This window comes from Schistocerca gregaria, chromosome 1 (assembly GCF_023897955.1).
Source record: "Schistocerca gregaria isolate iqSchGreg1 chromosome 1, iqSchGreg1.2, whole genome shotgun sequence".
Taxonomy (NCBI): Eukaryota; Metazoa; Arthropoda; class Insecta; order Orthoptera; family Acrididae; genus Schistocerca; species Schistocerca gregaria.
This window is the reverse complement of record NC_064920.1, coordinates 973,936,865-973,957,403: the sequence shown is the minus strand read 5'-3', so window position 1 is coordinate 973,957,403 and position 20,539 is coordinate 973,936,865. Positions and strand designations below refer to the sequence as shown.

The following is a 20,539-nucleotide window of genomic DNA, read 5'->3' as shown; positions in this document are numbered from 1 at the left end:
CCAATAGATATCGTCACGTGGCCAGGAAAGGCGATGCAGACTATATCGTGCTGTTAGCAAGGGCACTCAGGTCGATTATCTACCCATTAACGCCACATTTCGCCGCACTGTCCTAACGGATACGTTCATTGTGCGTCCCAGACTGTTTTGTGCGGTTATTTTGCACAGTGTTACTTGTGTATTACCACTTACAGCTCTGCGCAAACGCAGCTGCTCTCGGTCTTTAAGTGAAGGCCGTCGGCCACTGCGATGTCCGTGGTGAGAGGCAATGCAAAAATTTGGTATTCTCAGCACACTCTTGACACTGTGTGTTACGCCGGGGCCAAAGCAACCCCTGAGGGCCGGCAACCCGTACTACACCACAGAGGACGGGGTTGTCTAAGTCCAAGGCGCACCGAAAGCACCATGGTAAACACCGGCTATTTACATACAAGATAATCGGAACAGTCATTCCCAGCACTACTTCCTGCAGGGGGAGCTCGAGCAACGGCCTGCAGGAAGTATCAATACGCCAAAACCTGACTGGCTGGAGACAGCTATTTAGGGGCTAGACAAAGCCCCGAAGTTCAGGTCACTCCGGACGCCGAGCTCGTGGACTTCGTCCGCTGAAGATTACGTCTTCGTCTCTCAATTGGAATTTTACTAGTGTGTGTGTGTTACGACGAACCTTTGTGGAAAATTGGAAGTGAACTTTTGTTTGCCTCAATTAGGAGACTTTTACTGGCATCGTTATTGTTACGTTTCTTTTGTTGTTCAGTCATCATCCTTGTAAACTTAGAGAAATAAAAATTGTGTTTGTGAAAAATTGCGAATTGTCAGTCACAACACTGTCAATCTCGGAATATTGAATTCCCTACGATTCCTAAATAAAATGTCCCATGGGTCTAGCTCCAACTACCATTCTGCGCTCAGTGTGTGTTAATTCCAGTCGTGTGGCCATAATTACGTCGGAAACGTTTTCGCATGAATCACTTGAGTACAGATTACAGTTCCTCCTATGAACTGCTCTTTTACACCACGCCATACTACCGTCATCTACATATGTGTATATCACTATCCGAAGAGTTTACTAGGTGTACGAAAACGTACTGCGAAATGACGGCCCACAGTTCATTAGAGCTATGAGCACCGCGTGACTTCAAACTGTCTCTGGTTGGGCGTACTTTTCTCTTGCTAGCAGTAAAGTCATTTTGTACTGTGATTACAGATAGATTAGTAATCTTTCTGGTGACTGAGGTGTACATAACACAATTATTGATAATTTCCATAGCAGAGTCTCGTTGCTTTTCTGCAACAAAGGGGGAAACCATCACTGCGTGGTGGCCCAATTTGGGACTGCGAAGTACCGGGCCTGCACTTCACCTTGCCCTGCACAGGCGCCAGAGGAGTGCGGACGCATGCAACAGCGCCGGAACCAAGCTCCAGTACAAGTTGCGCTCCATGAGGCATGTCGTGATGCGATGCGATGCGATTCGGAAACTGCGCACCACGCAGGCGCGAGACACAGGCGCCTGACCCGCCTGCAGGCGGCGTGCCCTCGGCCGTGGCGCAACGTCCCAGTCCAGCAGCAACGCACCGCACAGCATGCCTGCTGCTTCCCTCTCCCGCGTTACGTCGGTCCATCCAAAGTTCGGCTACGTGTCCAGGGTTCAAAACTACTCTTCAAGTGCTTGTTTTCTGAATCAAAATCTGTTCAGCTCCCAGTGCGCCCACAACCGATCACAAAGGTGACGCTTCTGGACCTTCCCCAAGAGATTTAGTAAGAAAACTGGTCTGTAGAGATGTCGTTTCATTATCCTTTCTCTTTTCGAATACTACTGACCCACTTGTTCTCCAAATCGCCGGGATCCTACCTATTCCCATCGGCTCGTTTAGTAATACCGTCAAAAAAGGCAATATCAGACAAAAGCTCAGGATCGAGCCATCCAGATCTGGTCCCTTTGCAGTTCTGAGCTTGGAAATTGTAGAGACTTCTTCCAGAGCAAAAGGTAGCTCCAAAATCTGATTGACGTATTTGTTATCTACTCATAAATTAAGGACAATTGCAGAATGTGGCTCCACACAACGTGGCACTACACAAAACTGGCGCTAATAGCATAGGCACATAGGGAACACATACGACACAGATCTGTAAGACCACGGTATTGGTGATAAGTTGAGAAAACCGTCCTGAAACAGATGTGCTACAAAAAGCCACTGTTTGCTGCACATGTACCCCAGCAGCAATATGGGATATGATCACCATGCACACGTACACAGGCCGCACAACGGGATGACATACTTTGGATCAGGGGGTCGAGCAGCTGCTGGGGTATAGTCTCCCATTCTTGCACCAGTGCCTGTCGGAGCTCCTGAAGTATCGTAAGGGTTTGAAGACGTGCAGCGATACGTCGACCGAGAGCATTCCAGACGTGCCCGATTTGTTTTAGGTATGGAGAATACGCAGGCCACTCCATTCGCCTCATATCTTCTGTTTCAAGGTACTCCTCCACGATGGCAACTCGGTGGGGCCGTGCGTTATCATACTTCAAGAGGAAGGTGGGACCCACTGCACCCTGAAAAGGCGGACATACTGCTGCAAAATGACGTCCCGATACATCTGACCTCTATCAAAGGTGTGCATGTGTGTACGTGCACCAATCATAATCCCACCCCACACCATCAAACCACGACCTCCACACAGGTAGCTTTCAAGGACATTAAGGGGTTGGTATCTGGTTCCTGGTTCACGCCAAATGAAAACTTGGCGAGAATCACTTTTCGGACTATACCTGGACTCGTCTGTGAACATAACCTGGGACCACCCATGTACTGCGTTCTTGACATCAGGCCTTATGAGCTCTCCTGTGACCAGGGGTTAGTGGAATGCACCTTGCAGGTCTCTGGGCGAATAAACCATGTCTGTTCAGTCGTTTGTAGACTGTGTGTCTGGAGACAACTGTTCCAGTGGCCGCGGTAAGGTTCCGAGCAAGGCTATCTGCAGTACTCCAGGGTTGTCTGCAGGCACTGATGGTGAGATATCGGTCTTCTTGTGGTGTTGTACACTGTCGACATCCCGTACCTTAGCGCCTGGACACGTTTCCTGTCTGCTGGAATCGTTGCCGTAATGTTGAGATCACACTTTGTGGCACACGGAGGGCCGTGCTACGACCTGCTGTGTTTGACCAACCCCCAGTCGCCCTAGTATTCTACCCCTCATAACGTGATCAGTATGTGTTCTTTGAGCCAGTATCAACACACAGTCGCAATTAGTACGTCTGAAAATGTCTGCAAACTTACTCGATGCACCGTACTCTGACATGCACCAACACACCTCTGCGTTTGTGGACTGCTGCTAGCGCCACCGTGATACGACTGCTGGTCAAATGCACCGCATGGTTATACCCCGAGGTGATTTAAACCCGCAAACCGCCCACCAGAGCGTTGTTTCGCCATGTATCAGCCCTATCCTTAACTTATGAGCATGAGTGTATTTCGCTTCGAAGCTGTGCATGTGTTTCAGTAACTGTGTGTTATCACCAAGAAGTAAGGCGGGTATCAGATGTTCTGGTGACTCCATTCAGTTGTCATTGAGCCATCGTCTCTACGTATTGTGGACATGACAGTAGCAAAAAATTATATTGTCTTCCCTATATGTCCCAGTGTATGCCTTTAGTTTCCTGAAGCAATTTTCGCAGCACATCTAAATTGCACTGTATTCACGGGATACTACAGTGTGCTCTAACAGGCCTAAAGCGCGTTCATAAGCTCTTCTTCTTGATTTCACCCTTCGCCTCAAGATGGGAAGTTCTGGGCTTCACTGGAATGTTGCCTGACGATTTAGCTTTTTGTTAGGGATGTCAGTAACCTGTGCCTTTTGCAAGAGTCCAGCTAGTAGCTGCACACCACGTTTACTCGTACCGGAAGTGATTCCACTGTAAGTGCTGCAGTGTAGTGTATTAAGAAATCCCGGATTGTTTTTATGACACCTAACACAATTATGTTTTCCCCTGCTTGTCTCCCTCTGTTGTCGCTACTTTCCCCTTGGACGACAACTGCGTTATGGTCATTTAATGTTGGATGTTGCAACACTTGCCAGTACTATTGTCTGCTCCCATCCAGTGTGCTAAAGTGACATCTTCAAGGGGCGATCCAAAAGTTTCCGTTCGAAGGCACAGTCTGGAATCGGTATGCCAGTCAGCCAAATTCGCCGTGAGCATTGAAGCTATAATTCCACCGACACACTACGTGGAAGATACCCGTTTTGTAAAATACCGTAACTCCTTGCCGCACATCTTTGTTCAGCAGGAACCCTCGACCCTTCGAGGCCTATTTAAGGGACCGATGGCGTGATAATCGGATGGGGAGGGATCAGGACTAGAGGGCGGTTGCTCGAGTGTATCACACATAAGTTGGGGTAACTTCTGCCTTACTACATCTTCCACATGGGAATGTCCGTTATCACGAAGTAATTACATACAGCACAGCATTCCACAACGGTGGTTTTGCCCCTTACACATCCTTCATTCCAGGTGGATGTCTGTCGGTGTTTGTCCTTCGGCAGCCAAGAAAAGAATAACAACACGTTGGCGCTATTTGGACGCACTTGCTAACAATGTTGTCGTAGTTCACGTTTCCGTATTTACCACACACTAATCCTTTGCTCACATGTCGGTGCTTATATACCCGCATCGGAGTCACCCTACGTTTTTTGAATTCCTCTTATATATTGTTAGCAAAACCTGGTGGTTCCTCGAATGTATTCGGCTGGTCCTCTAGATTTAAAACAATGGAGTCCAATTCCTATATTGCGTCCTCTAGTATCTGATCTCGTTCGTACTTCACTTTCTGTGCAACACACGTTTGTTTTACCTCAGTCACAGTGAATTTCCTAATTTTAATGAGAATGGCAGGCGTCATCTCATTATGGCCAGTAATCGATAACATATCAGCAGGTAAATGTTGATGCCTATTGTTTCTGTAGTAGCCTAACTCGTCGATTAGCTTTCATATTTCATTCTTAGGCTACACCCAGTTTAATTCGTTCAATATCAATCTATAGAATTTTCATCCTTCTATATGAATCGAGTGCGAACAAAGCACATCAGACAGGGAAGGTTTGGGTCAAAGTACACACGTCCATACGCTTTCACAAAATTCCTGTACAATTACTCGATGTCGAATTATTTCGTGAGCAGCTTCTGAAGTAGGTTACGTAATGGTACAAACTCTACTGGTAATCAGTTCAGTCTCAAAAGTATCTTGTCTGATGCACGGAGTGCTGGATAACTGACATTTCCGTTTACGATCTCCAACTTGGATAACACGCCTAAGGGTAACCTGCAGTACAATGGCATCCTAAATATGCACCAGACGGCAATGCAGTGCTGATACTGCGAACGGCAGTGGATTCGCACCGATGGGCAATGGATCGAACTTCTTGAAATCGATGCACAACTACGTCCGACCGCCTGCAGGAATCTCAGAGCAACAAGCATGGAGGAAATGGACAAGGACTGCCAATAGGTGTCGGTGGGAGTGTGGGTCGGCCTCTACGCGTTACGAGATAGTCCTCACAGTTGCGATAACACCGTGTCCCGAATGGCACAGTGGTGAACGCACCTAGTAAGCAGGACACCCCGGTTTAGAATTCCTGTCCGGCACACGTTTTTCCTCGTCGCTGCTGACTCCGTGTAATGTCCCGATGTAGCTAGCATCAATAACTTCTTAAATTTGTACATAATGGGCAATAAGTACTAGTGGCGTGTGATGCTGCCCTCTGGTGTTTATGGAACACCTGTCGCGGAAGGCGCTGCTGTAAAAGGGGCTCTCTCTGGTGGCTGTTTTCGCGACTTGAGGCGTGCAGCGGCCAGAGAGCCGATGCTCTCTCGAGTGACAGGGACAAGTGAGGTTGTGGTGATAGCTTTCCCTCGTTGTATTGCGGAGGCGCGAAGTAATGTATTTAGAGATTGATGTGACAGGCTTTTCGTTGTGCTGTAATGGGCAGTACAGTGGACTTGGTGCACTGCCTAATACACTATGTGATCAAAAGTACCCGGACACCCCCAAAAACATGTTTTCATATTAGGAGCATTCTGCTGTCACCTACTGCCAGGTACTCCATATCAGCGACATCAGTAGTCATTAGACATCGTGAGAGGGCAGAATGGGGCGCTCTGTGGGACTCACGAACTTCGAACGTGGTCAGGTGATTGGGTGTCACTTGTGTCATATATCTGTACTCGAGATTTCCACATTCCTAAACATCCCTAGGTCCACCGTTCCAATGTGATAGTAAAGTGGAGAGGTGAAGGGACGTACAGGACAAAAGCGTACAGGCCGACCTCGTTTGTTGACTGACAGAGGCCGCCGACAATTGAAGAGGGTCGTAACGTGTAATAAGCAGACATCTATCCAGACCATCACAAAGGAATTCTAAACTGAATCAGGAGCCACTGCAACTACTATGACAGTAAGGTGGAGGTGAGAAAACTTGAATTTCATGGTCGAGCAGCTGCTCATAAGCCACAAATCACGCTGGTAAATGCAAAACGATGCCTCGCTTGGTGTAAGGAGCGTAAACAATTGACGATTGAACAGTTGAAAAACATTGTATGGTACGCAATGTGGCTATCCGATGGCAGGGTGTGGGTATTGCGAATGCCCGGTAAACGTCATCTACTGGCGCGTGTAGTGTCAACAGTAAAGTTCGGAGGCGGTGGTGTTATTGTGTGGTCGTGTTTCTCATGGAGTGTGCTTGCACCCGTTGTTGTTTTTCGTGGCACTGTCACGGCACAGGCATACTTTGATGTTTAAGTACCTTCTTGTTTCCCATTGTTGAAGAGCAATTCGTGGATGACGATTGCATCTTTCAACACGATCGAGCACCTGTTCATAATGCACGGACTGTGGCGTTGTGGCTACACGACAATAAAATCCCTGTAATGGACTGGCCAGCATAGAGTCCTGACTTCGGGCCTAGCACACTACACACCATTGCAAGCATCTGTCTGAGACCACAGCAAAAGAAACGTGAATCAAATTCAGGAGACGACTTTAGAAGATATCTACATCATATAAAAGTCAACTATAATTTTAGATTTTAGCAGTTCCGAAAGAAATAGTGAGTACGATAAGATCAGCACTAGACCAGACCGTTAATTAAGGATGTACAAAAGTTCTGATCGAAAGTATACGGATATCCAACTGGCCAGTTGTCACGCCGGGTGGAGCCGCTAGTATAAAAAGAGGCAGGGAGCATTTTGTTGTCAGTAGAGAAGGAGTAATAGCAGAAAGGGAGGGGCCAGAGAGCTCAGTGACTTCGAACGTGGACTTGTCGTTAGACGTCACATGGATAACAAATTCATCAGGGCCAAGTGGACTCTAGGTCACGTGAATGAAGTGGAAAAACAAAGAACAACCACAGGTACGCCAACAGAAGTCAGACCTCGTGTGCTGCGTACAGGGAGCTCGAGAATTGCGTACCATGGTTGTAAAACGTCGTATAAAATCAGCGAAAGGAATCTTTCGTGCTCCCGGCAGCCCAGATAATAAAATGGCTGTACTTAGGGAATTAAAAAGAATGGGATACAGTGGGCGACCAGCTTCTTATTAGCCACACATTTCTGTAGTCAATGATAAGTGATGCTCGAGGTGGTTAAAGAGCGACGCTACTAGGTAGTGGATCACTGGGAACGAGCGATTTGTGCGATGAACTCGCTTTACCTCTACTGGGCTTAAGAAAACGAAGGATATGACCACGTTTTACGGCACTGTGTATTGTCTACAGCAGAGGAACAACTCTAGTGTTGATCTTATCGTATTCACTATTTCTTTCGGAACTGCTAAAATCTGGAAGTATAGTTGACCTTAAATATGATGTAGATATCTGCTAAAGTCGTCTCCTGAGTTTCACTCACATTTCTTTTGCTGTGGTCTCAGACACACGCTTGCATCATTCCAACAAAACTTACGTAGTTGGTGGCGATGGTGTGTTTTGTGCTAGGCCCGAAGTCAGTGCTAGGACACTTCATGTTCGGATACTGGAGTTAATATTGAAACCTTTAGCTAGTATTCGTTTTTATGAATAAGTATTCTTTAACCAACGCGTCATGCACATTTTTGTCAGTTTTTAGCTTGTTGAGATTGCTCCGTATTCGAATTAGTTTTTCGCTATTATTTGTCGCACCGGTACCCATCAGATAACCGATGTTAAGCGCTGTCGGGCTGGGCTAGCACTTGGATGGATGACCACCCGATCTGCCGAGCGCTCTTGGCAAGCGGGGAGCACTCAGCCCTTGTGAAGCAAACTGAGGACCCACTTGATTGAGAAGTAGAGGGTTCGGTCTCGAGAACTGACATACGGCCGGGAGAGCGGTGTGCTGACCACATGCCCCTCCATATCTGCATCCAGTGACGCGTCTAGACTGAGGATGACGCAGTGGCCGGTCGGTACCGTTGGACCTTCCCAGGCCTGTTTGGACGGGCTTCTTTTATTTGTATCTATAAAGCCCACATAGTCCACATATATGCCTTGCATGAAAATTTTCTACATTTATACACAGTCTTGCTAAGGGAGTACCATGGATTCATTTTAATGGCGAAGAACGCTGTTAACAAAGGCTAGCCTGGTCTTACCGAATTTTTCACCTTTATTTCTCTACTTGGCTTTCATTTGTCAGTATTTCTAACCCTTGAATGCATGATTTTTTATTGCAAGCTGTAAAAATTACCACGCTTAGTATATAGCGCCTACATTACCAAAAAAATATTGAAAGTTTTTTAAAATTAAATTAACAATTGTTGACAATTGCTACAATCACAAAAACAGACCTTATTTCAAATCTATCGTAAAGACACTCGCATTAACTGTCTATACCATATCTAGCTACGTTTCCAAAATAAAAAAGTAATTTTCAAACCAACAAATCAGTGCACAAACACTAGAAAAACGTCTCTACTTTCTGCCAAAACACATGCGCGGCAGTACATCCACAGAGCTGATTGTCGAACTGGTTCAGTTCATCCTGCCATTTACGATCGCTAGGAAGAACTAGCAGCTTAGAAGCTACAGTAGAGTGTTTACACTTAACTACATAACGAATGTGTTACAAAATGTTTCTCAGTATATGATACATCGAAGAAATGAGGTCGGTAGCTGATCAGCTACACTATGCACTAAAGGGTTAACACTGTTGCATCTTAACGTCTATAAAACCGTTTTGAAGCCCAGGTCCGGCCAAGATTTCGATCGCGGGCCCTGCCTGGCCCCTAGTGCCAAAGCACCCACCTTCACTTCATGTTTCCCCCACCGCCACGCCAAACTGTCTGAGCACGAAGAGGGGGAAGAGGGGAAAACAGCGAACGCGCCCCAATTAAATGGCAGTACAGACGTACAGCACAAGAATTGTTCTATAGCTCCCATTTCTGGACAACACAGATCAAAAACAAAATAAGTTTCAGGATTAATTAATTATTTTTAGTGCGATGAAGACAATTTTTTCTGATACTAACTGTCGGCATACGAACAGATGCAGACAATTTCAGACTTTCGCTCTCAAGTTGCCACGTAATCGCGACTTACTTAATTTCATAACCGAAAAAAGATCTTTCATACAAATACGTCGATCGAAATACTCTACCACATTTCGAACCTTATTATGAAGACTTGGAAATCCACTTGAGAAAATCAACGTAGACGTCCTTGTCAGTTTTAACGTAAAATGATTTGTGATTATAACTGGTATTACCGTGCAAGTCAATCAGTTACGTCTGCACATGCACAGGAGCGCTTTCAACTGGCTCAGCAAACGGCCTTGAAAACTCCTCGAAAACAGCTGTAAGACTGACTGTGTGCTCAAAACCTTTTGTAAAACTATCATTCAAATCCTTGCAGGGCCGCAATGAATTCTTCAAACCTCGCGCTTTCTTTAACGCCAGCGAACTTAGGGAAGTGGATTGTCTTTCAGACTTTCTTTTTAAATGTTTCTTCATCAAATCAGAAGAAAGTTACCTTGCAGTGTCTTGCTGTGGACAGTGTTCGGTCAAGTCCACATAAAATACGACGTTTCCAATCCATTCCGAATGTCCTAATTTTTGTTCCTGCTCTCCTTTTTCCTTCATAAATTTAACAGCAGCGAGATTTGAATCGAAAAATCGTTCCAGACATCCCCCTTCAGTTAACTAACAAACTTTGTAACAATATACGAGGTCTGCATACTCGTAGTTCATTTCCAAAGTAAACTGTTGCAGCTGAAAATGGAATAATGAGTGCGATTTCAGAAATTTTACTATTCGTACCATCTAATTCTTCAAGAGCTTGATGCCTACAAATTTAACACAAAGTAGTTCTTGATCTACAGAACAATGAATGCCGTCTGTCGATCTGTTGAAACTTTTTTGCTTTTTCATTGTCTTCTAAAAGATTAAATTGATTCTGCATGGTACTATAATGTCGTTTGTAACAAGTAAGCAGTGCGTGCCGCTTATGCGAATTGAGAATTCTCATCCCCTCTCTTCTATCATTCCCAATCATTTCAAAGGACTGTGGCGATATATCGCTAGAATGCGTATTTTTGTGCAAAAAGCCTCTGGACCTGCGAACGTCGATCATACCACGAACGAATAGAGGCAGTACGATTCTGCCGAACTGAGACAGCTGTGCTGACCGAAAAAGGCCGCTCCGCAATGCTGAATGAAGTGTTGCGCTGTTGCGGGTACCGCCGGGAATGACCGAGTGATAGGCCGGGCCTTGGCCAATCCATCGGAACTGTGGAACGGGGTTAGGTTCCGTATTAGTTTAGCTCTTTAATTGTTGATTTTAATCGACTTTCATGTTCACTGTAAAGGGAAAGCACAGCACTTCATCCTCGTTGAGGATAGCGCCCACACATACATGGCTGTTACGTAGCACGTCCCTTTCAGCGCTGCATATTTCTGCTGCATGCGGCATTTGCGGTAACTCCTTTGACCCAAAGTGTCGAAGAAGAGTTACACGTAGATGCAGCAGAAAAGTATTTTTTTTCCTTGTAATAATTATATATTTCGCAGCTGGCAAACGTGTTCGCTGTTACTTATTACTGCGTAATTCATCAGGCACAAAGTTACAACTGAAATGAGAGAACACGTAATTCTGTGAATAGTCTGTGGTATCCTAAGTCTCCAGGTACCGTAACTTATATTTGGCGGATGATTGATTGGACGGATATATGTATGCCTATACACACTGAAGAACCAACTGAAGAACTGTGTAGGGCCCCCAGAGCACGCAGAAGTGCCGCAACACGACATGACGTGGAGTCAACTAAGGTCTGAAGTAGTGCTAGAGGGTACTGACACTATGAATCCTGCAGGGCTGCCCATAAATCCGTAAAAGTAAGAGAGGGCGGAGATCTCCTCTGAACAGCACGTTGCAAGGTATCCCAGATACTCATGTCTGGGGTGTCTGGTGGCCAGCGGAAGTGTTTAAACTCAGAAAAGTGTTCCTGGAGCCAGTCTGTAGCCCTCAGGACGTGTGGGGTGTCGCATTGTCCTGCTGGAATTTCCCAAGTCCGACGGAATGCACGATGGGCGTGCATGGATGCGAGACAGGATGCTTACATAGGTGTCACCTGTCAGAGTCGTATCTAGAAGCATGCGGGATCCCATATCAATCCAACTATAGACGCATCATATCATAACAGAGCCTCCACCAGCTTGAACAGTCCGCTGCTGAAATGCAGGAACTCTGGATTGATGAGGTTCTTGCAGGGTCTTTTTTCCGGCCGCAGCGATGCCGACGTATGCGGGATCCCATACCACTCCAACTACACACGCACCACATCATAACAGAGCCTCCACCAGCTTGAACAATCCGCTGCTGACATGCAGGAACTCTGGATTCATGACGTTCTTGCAGGGTCTTTTTCCGGCTGCAGCGATGACGGAGATTCGATGTTTTATCTGATTCCTGATATTCACGATACACTCGTGGAATGGTCGTGCGGGAAAATCCCCACTTTATCGCTCATGCGCCGACTATAACACCATATTCAAAGTCACTTAAATCTTGATAACCTGTCATTGTAGCAGCAGTAACCGATCTAACAACAGTGCCAGACACTTGTTGTCCTATATAGTCGTTGCCGACCGCAGCGACGTATTCTGCCTGTTTACACATCTCTATATTTGAATACGCATGCCTATACCAGTTTCTTTGGCGCTTCAGTGTATTATTGTGATTCACATTGAGTCTGTCGTGCTATATTGGCGACGTTGGTAATATAGAAAAGTGAAATTTAAAGTGGCTGATGAATTTGAAGTCTGTACAGCCGTGAAGATAAAATTCACGAATGGTTAACGATTGGAGTGAGTTAACATTAATTACATTTTCTCTGAGTAGATCATACGTGACTATTCTAGGTAATGAGCCTTAAATTATATGTTTAATTCGTTTGTCATTCTCGGTGAGAGACAAGGAAATACTGATCTCCTTTTTCCAAGTGATGTCCATATGACATTAATTCGGGTTTGAAAGGGATATGAGTTGTTCTTAATAGTTCGGGAATAAAAGTGAATAAATTTCATTTTAATACCAGTTCCTAAACAAACACAAGATTTCATTCGTGTTTTATTGATTTCACTTTCTGAATTTTATGGAAAGAAAATACCTATAGCTCTGAAAGTAAGAACCGGCATTTCTCTTTTTAGAGTAATCACGCCTTAGAGCTGCTATGTCTTCTTACACTACTTTAGTGACAGACATCACATGTGTTAACAGTTTACTCTCAACTAAATTTGTTTTCTCTCAATAGGTCATAATTAATTGTGGGAATTACCGAGGTTGGTAGTCAAGTAATATTAATCATGAACGTAAGCAAAACTCAGTGTCTCCTTTCTTCAGATCATAGTGAGAAAGGCCATAATATGGTTATCAGAGGTAAAAGTAAACAAATTGGTAAATATCATGACCATCTAGGAGGGAGGACTACCGTGAATAAACATTATGAAAACATGTATATTTAACGACCAAATTTTAAACGAAGTACTTGTGCCAATAATAATGATTTGCATTATCAAAAGATTCATTTGATAGAATCTAACCAAGCTGGAAGTAAAAAACAATATCCACCATCCCACTATTGTTCATGTGAGTGTCAGGGTTACAGTTAGGATCTGGGTCTAGTTTAGACCCAACAGCCAACTCAGTTGTCCCCCATGGAACTTCAGCAACCTTCCATGGGCTTTCATGATGATCACTTACCGCTTTGCCCTCAGCACGGTCATGTGTCTCTATAAGTGTTACTTCAAGAGCAAGAGCGTTAAATAATGTCAGAAAGAGATAAAGCCTGGGGCAATTGATGACCTAATTGCTGGCTTTCGCAATGCAAGAAGTCTTAACGACTGTTGACCTCAGTGCAGCCTATTGGTAAATAGTGTTACATCCACAGTGTCAGAAGTATACTGCAGTTTTCGTCGAGGGAAAAACATCTCAGTATAAGAGGCTACCATTTGGTATGAAAAATTGTACCAGTGCATTTATTTGCACCTTGAATTATGTTCTAGCACCAATTATGAGAGCAGAACTGTTTAATTTTCTTATAATTTACAATGATAAATGATAGCTGCTCCAGATGTATCATTACATAATAAGACCTTAGTTAAATATTAGGCCATTTTCCAGAAGCGGTAGTGATTATTGATTTGAAAAAGTCGAGTTTCTGTCAAGTTGAAATTCATTTCCTGGGCCATATCATAACCATGCTGGATTAAGGCCTAATCCTGAGAAAGTAATGGCTTTGCAATTATTCCCAGTGCTCATAAATAAAAAACTGCCCAGATCACTTTTTGGTTTAACGAGTTTTTATAAAAACTTTATATCTAATGACATACTGCAGTCAGAGAATCTGGGGGGATTATTTATTTATGTGGAGTTGGTCTCTTAAATTTCAAATTAATTTTGAAAGAATCGAAACACCGATAATAAATGTTCCAGATGGACTTCAATATTCAACTGATAGTTCGTGTTACGGTCTGGATTTCGAGCTTTTTGACTTAGAAAATGTCGACGGGATTCAGGAATATTACATGAATGTATTCACAAGTAGAATCCTTTCGTCATATGAGAGAAAGTAAATGGTATCAGGAGAAGGGGCATTAGCAACTGTTTGGGCACTTCAAAAATTCTGTAATTATGTTTGTGTGAAAGATTTTTGTTCATTCAGACCACAAGGCCTTACAATATCTAATGCCAGCTAATTGTCCCATGGGAGGTTATCACATTGGGCATTGCTTTTACAATACTTAGAAATTGTAATCCAACACATTCCTAGAAAGAACAGTTTTGTAGCTGATTGTCTCACTTGGCTACCCATTTTTGGACCTACATCAAGGCCAGTAAGGATTTTTTCACATCTAGTAGTAGTCATAGAACTGTTTTCCAAATATGTGTTGCTGTTTCTGCTGAGGAAGGCCACCAACAGAGGGGTCACATCATAAGAAGAAAAACTTTATCTGTTTATCTGGATATCCTAAACATTTCTACTGATAATGGATGACAATTCAACTCTATCACATGGAAATCTATGTTACAAAGGTATAACATAAAACCAATTTTTATATCAAAATACCAGCCACAAGCGAACACAGCGGTAAAGGTGATATGCAAAATTCCCTGATATTTACCACTATATTGTGGTAATAAGTAAAGATCATGGGTTAACCACATTAAAGATCTGCAAATGATGCTTAGTGAAGCACACCATGGTAACACTGTATATTCCAAGACAGTTTTTATTTGGGGAAGTCCCAGAAGAACTTATTAGATTACAGATGGAGTTTCCAAAGGAAATCAAAAGTCAAATGCATAACAAAATGATAACTAAGACATTAAGAAACAGAAGGACTAGAGCAACAGCCCAAATTATAGACACAACAGTCAGTTAAAGATAAGAAATTCTGAAGAGGGAGGCCAGGTACTGGTTGGAAATCGCAGGCAACCCCAGGAAGCCTTTGGGACAAATGCAAAGCTATCAAGCATATTCATAGACCCATTTTTAATCAATAAAAAAGTGCATTGTAACACCTCTAAACTAGCAAATATTCACTGCAGAAGACTTACTGGAAAATAGCATGCATCATTAATGAAGAAATTTGTACCTACTGATTTGAAAATAAAGTTTGCTTATGGTAGAGGAAATTGTCTTCTGTCATGAATGCATTGGACTCCTGCACTTTTTACGTAATCGCGTTGGAGTTCAGGTGTTTGATTAGTGAAAATGACAACTCGTGATCAGTATCATTTTCAGACCCATTGATTCTTCAATCCAGGTCGGTTTATTGTAAATGTTCCGTGATTTAATCGACCTGGCGTTGCATCAATTTTACCTTCCTTCAGCTTTTAAATTTTGTGTACCTGGAGCAGTTGCGGCCCTCAATTTCACTGTTAACTTAAATAAGTCAATGACATTTACTAAATTCACCATCTTTCATCTTTTTTCGATGGGGGGGGGGGGATTTAGCTCAGATTTTTAATGACAGAAACAGTTTAACACAGTGGGACATAATATTAAGGTATGAACACCCGTATGAATACAGACCATTTTGCCTGGTCAGCTGAATGATATGTGTTTCTGCATCACGGAACTGAAACTGTTCTACAAACTTCATAATATGTACCACTGTGTGAATTACGAGTCAGACATTGTTATATATATTACGCAAACAGACAATCATAAAATGTTTATAGATACAACTACTGTTAATTAGTATTTAAATATTATATAATTACCTAAACATAACCTTTTAAGCACACGTTAGAAGTATATGCAACCTAAACATGTTTGCAGAGCGTGCAATCAAAATGGGTACTAAAATTTCCTCACAGCCTACCAAAATTACAAAAGGATTGAACAAACTATGCTGCTTGTCTCTCACATTGTTCAACCTGTACATTTAGGAAGTCTTAGACCTGTAGGAAAAGCGTAGGAATTGGCATTCAGATAGCAAAGGATCTTGTTCTTTGCACATTATCAGATAGTGGTGGCCAATAAAGAGGATGATTCTGCTTTATGGTAAGAGAATTATTAGAAGGATTCAATAAGTGCGGTGGGAAAATGTAGATAGCATAACAGCAGATCAGCACATCAACAAACGTAAAAAAATTACAAAAGAAAACAAAAGTGAGTAACAACAAATATATACCTAAAATATTTTGCCACACCAAAATCCCTTTTTAGAAATTAAGGGATGTGTTAACTCGCTGATGAAATTTACATTTACATCGTTTGGTTTGCAGATGACAAGCTGCCAGTGCAGGACACCATACATATGGTCCGTATAACGCAAAATCAAAGTAAGAACAAAAATTGTCATTTCAGAGTTGCCGAAACGTGATGCGTTTGGGTCACAAGAAAACAGTGTTTTGCACAAAAGGTGGAACGTATATCCAACAAAAATAGAAATATTTGGGTAGCATCCAATCGGAAGACAAAATACGTAATTGCGAAAAAGCAAAAAATAAATCGAGCGTTGCGCTGATGAACTATTTCAGAAGATCGCGAAGAATATCTCGTCGATGCCACATAAGAAATACGATTAGGGAGATAATCTAGACTCTAGATATCATCAAACATGGAACAGAGGAGACGCAGCTCGCCTGGTATAAACATACAATGCGAATGATAGATGACTGGTTGCCGAAGAAGACCTCGATGTACAGGAAGATCGAAGGTTGCCTCGTTAGACGCGACAAAGGAGACCGTGGAAAACAGGGAAACAAAAGAACAAGAGGAAGCATGGAAAGATAGAAACGGGTAGGAACAAATATGTGGAGTGTGGTATGTGGTGACAGCTGTGGGAACAGCACAGGAATGAGGCGGCTTAAAATCGTGTCATTTCACCATAACTTTCGCATGTGTGTTTGCCGTGCTTAATGCTGCGTCTTTGTTGACGTTTCCGTTTGCTTCAGAACACGTGGTCACTAATATCCGTCTCTGAGTTAAGCATCAGTAAACTTCAGAGACTTACAAGCAGAATCTCTCACTCTAAAGCATATTTCTAAACGTTTTTATGCCTTTTTCCTCATTTTGTACCACAATTTTTGTGAATGGCGTTAAATGTTCTGATTTCGTATTTGTTCGTAGTCACAATGGTTAAACTGTATATCACATCTGTTCATGGATTATATGATATTTTTCATACATTTGGGCTTCGTGAATTCATTATCTCTCACCTTTACTTTGTTCACAAGATATACCACATGTGCTTTGCCCCTTGTCTGAATATTTAATACCGGTTTCTTTCACTTAAATTGTATTTTGCACAGGGTCTACACTGCACATGTGTGCCTTGCTTTTTATAAGAAATTTCAATAATCCAGGTGAGATGCTGTTCTTCGAGGTATAGGGCAGTAAATTATTGCTTTCATCACACAAGCGTTCTGTTTTGAGGTTGTTAGGTATTGTAGGCAACAGGCATCAAAAATATTTGTCCTTGCATAACTCGGTCGTACAAGGTGCCATTTATTACACTTGGAGATTGTGTAGTATAAGATTATAAGATTAAAAGTTAATAGTCTAGTTCAACACTCTGTTGCACTACGCCCGAGTAAATCCCCCCTTCGCCCCCCCTTTCGGCCACCCGTTGGGTGAAAGTCTGAGTACTGTTGCTCTAATGAATTGCGTATTTTATGTGAAATTTTGTTTGTTTACTGTGAAAACTTCTTTTGTTTTGTTGGTGGGTGATAGCTATTCACTGCTTTTAAAAAGAACAAGATTTAAAATATGAAATACTGATTATCCAGCCCGGTTGCGTGTCTGTAATTGTGAGCAAATAGTCGCCGCACGCCACAGGAATTTCCCACTCGTAAGCCAGCTATCGGTTTCACGGTTATTTACCACAAGAAAATACACTGCATAAAACTCTTTTTAAAATTCTTGCCAAGGAACTGGGATGTTTATCTGGAGACTACGCTTCGTTTGTTAAAAGCCTACATGATTTTCATGCTGCAGAATTTTCCACTTTCGATGTAGCGTGTTGCGTTCTCTGAGTCATTGGTGGAAGAGATAATGATGTATTGGGCTTCTCATAATTATCTTTCTAGTAGCGGAACGCGTACCCTTCCTTTTGCGTGTTTCAGAGGATGCACGGCTCATTTGTTACGTGTACCTGGCACATTCTCGTCTCTTCTTAGTGAAAGAAATTTCGCATTACGTCCTGCGCGGACGAGCAAATTCGCGGTTAAATTATGTTGGAGGGCGCAAAAAAAGCAAGAAGTTATCAGTATACCAGAATACTGCTAAACGTATGAATGATTTTGGATTCAAAAATGTGGGAAAGGGCTGACAAGCTTCATTCGTATCGTCCAAAGATCCAGAATAATGATTAATGTTCAGCTGTCAAAGTTTTCATTCACAGGAATTGAAAACACACTGTCTAATTCAAAACTTGTGGATAAATCTGACGACAGGTTCTACACTGAAGATAATGTGCACAAGCAACAGAGTCAGACGCTTGGGACATCTCACATACTAAAATTTGCAGTGCTATTTGATTTGATTCATCGGAAATGATTTGCGAAAGCCTGCGACTGTGAAAACAGTGGGTTTGTTTATGAGTAAGTTTTCTGCTGCCAGTCACGATTTTATTTTAGTGTTATTTATTTTTATTTACATTTTACACGACATGTGTCGTGGTATGATTCTCATTTTCAAGTGCGCTTTATTTTCTGTGTACTATGTCATTTTTTTAAATAATTTTTTTTGGTGTCTGAGGTTCTGCTTTGTTCTGTCGACTTTTTTGCAGTATATAAAAACTCGTAATTTTTAGTTGATTGTCGACCTGTATAAATAGTTAGTGGCGAAACTGGGAAGAACTTGTGTTTGAAGAGTCTTACCCATGTTAAACATAAACGTTAATTAAAAGCTGAACGTTTCTTATGTGTAGCAGTACAAAGTAGAACCTCCCACATCAAGAACATCACGAAAAAATGGCATAGTAAACAGAAAAAAACGTATTTGAAAATAGGGTTCATTTCCCGAAACGCATTGTGCAAAACGTAAGAAATAAAAATCGTGACTCCTAGCAGAAACGTTATTAGCAAACAAACCCACGGTGATTTCTAAAGTTATTCAGATAAATAAAAAAATGAATAAAAACTAAATTTCCTAGATACTAAACTGCTCAGTTAAGTTTGTTAAAAATTTTCAAAATTCTATTTGTACTGCATGATATCTTTTAATGTTATTCAGAGGACAACACAGAGAAACATAAACATCTACACAATTAACATTCCACCAGTAGCATTCTAGAACTTCGACGCATAGAAATACCGATTTCGAAACAAAGATGAAGCGAAATCTTTTATCTGGTAGAGGTAGGGGAAGGTGGAGGCAGAGAGTAAGTAAATGCAGGTTACGATGGCGATGTAGAACATGTACAGAAAGGTAATAGAAAAAATTTGACGAATTTATTGGACTCTGAAAGAAGCGGTGAGAGAGGGATACGAAGTCCTAGGGATAAACAGAGCAGAAACATGACAGTATTAAGAGAAGTCATACTGGAAAGGGGGAGATATTGAGAGCTGTGACCAGGATGAATATGGATAGAAATAATGTGACATTTTCTCGAGGAGGCTGTCTTTATTTAGATTTCTTCTTCGTTCCACATTTATTTTCTGCTCTTTAAGGCATCATCGATTGCTCAGCTTGAGACACGTATAGAGTGGCCACCTCATCGTGTTTAGTTGTATTTCGCTGAAAGTAATTTGCCCTGACATTTTGCTGTTACAGTTGCGCATTGGAGTTTGCAATATTTCGCCAGGTTGGAGTTAGTTTCATCTCTGATGATCTGAGGCCAGCGATATAGTCGTTTTCTTAGTTGCCACCCTCAGCAAGCTAACTTAATCGTCGGCTGATACTTACTCATGCACCCTCTTGGCCACTGTGATGTACGATTGAAAAGAAGGGGGAGGATAGTTCGTTCTTAGTATGGTAACGTACAAAGCCACTCTTCCTGCCACCACCGAGATGATTAAATTTGAACATCGGGGATTGCTGCTGAAGTAAATCCTGCATCGCTCCACAAACTGCTGGCTTCGTTTACGTTTGAAATACTATGGTATGTCGTGGCTAGTGGAGTTAAATTATTGAATTTATTATGGAATTATTTTATGGGTTTCAAGAATTGAGATATCATGTGCTCTATAGGTAAAGAGCATCAATATTCAGTGAGCCAAGTCAGTTACAGCTATGCTACACATACTTTGCTCTGCATTTACGTTAAGCGTTTTCTGAATTGTTTTTTGCAGCTAACTACCTTTGTGTTAATTATAAAATGCCATTTGAAACTCCACGTGGTTACGATTACTTTTGGTTTCCGCGGGGATCCAATAGCGTCTACATTTGGCATTACTAGTTTGCGTTGACTTTATCACTACAGGGAGGATCTTGGCATGAAAGAGATTATTTTTAATAAATTATAGCTATGTGTAAGTTCTTAAAATGATTCAAACAAATGAATGTATAATTTCAACCCGTGAATAGAACTTCTTCATAACCAACAAATAATATCCTGTTTCTTTTGT

At 42.3% G+C, this 20,539-nt stretch overlaps 1 protein-coding gene across 1 annotated transcript in view; it reads right to left on the bottom strand.

Annotated features, from left to right (window-relative positions):
• Nucleotides 1-8,012, bottom strand: part of LOC126282995 (uncharacterized) — a 122,607-nt gene extending 114,595 nt beyond the window's left edge. Inside the window, exon 1 of the mRNA XM_049982241.1 lies at nucleotides 7,953-8,012. Within this exon, the coding sequence (XP_049838198.1) occupies nucleotides 7,953-8,012 (60 nt within the window). The remainder of the gene's footprint in view (nucleotides 1-7,952) is intronic.
• Between the last annotated feature and the right edge of the window lie 12,527 nt (nucleotides 8,013-20,539).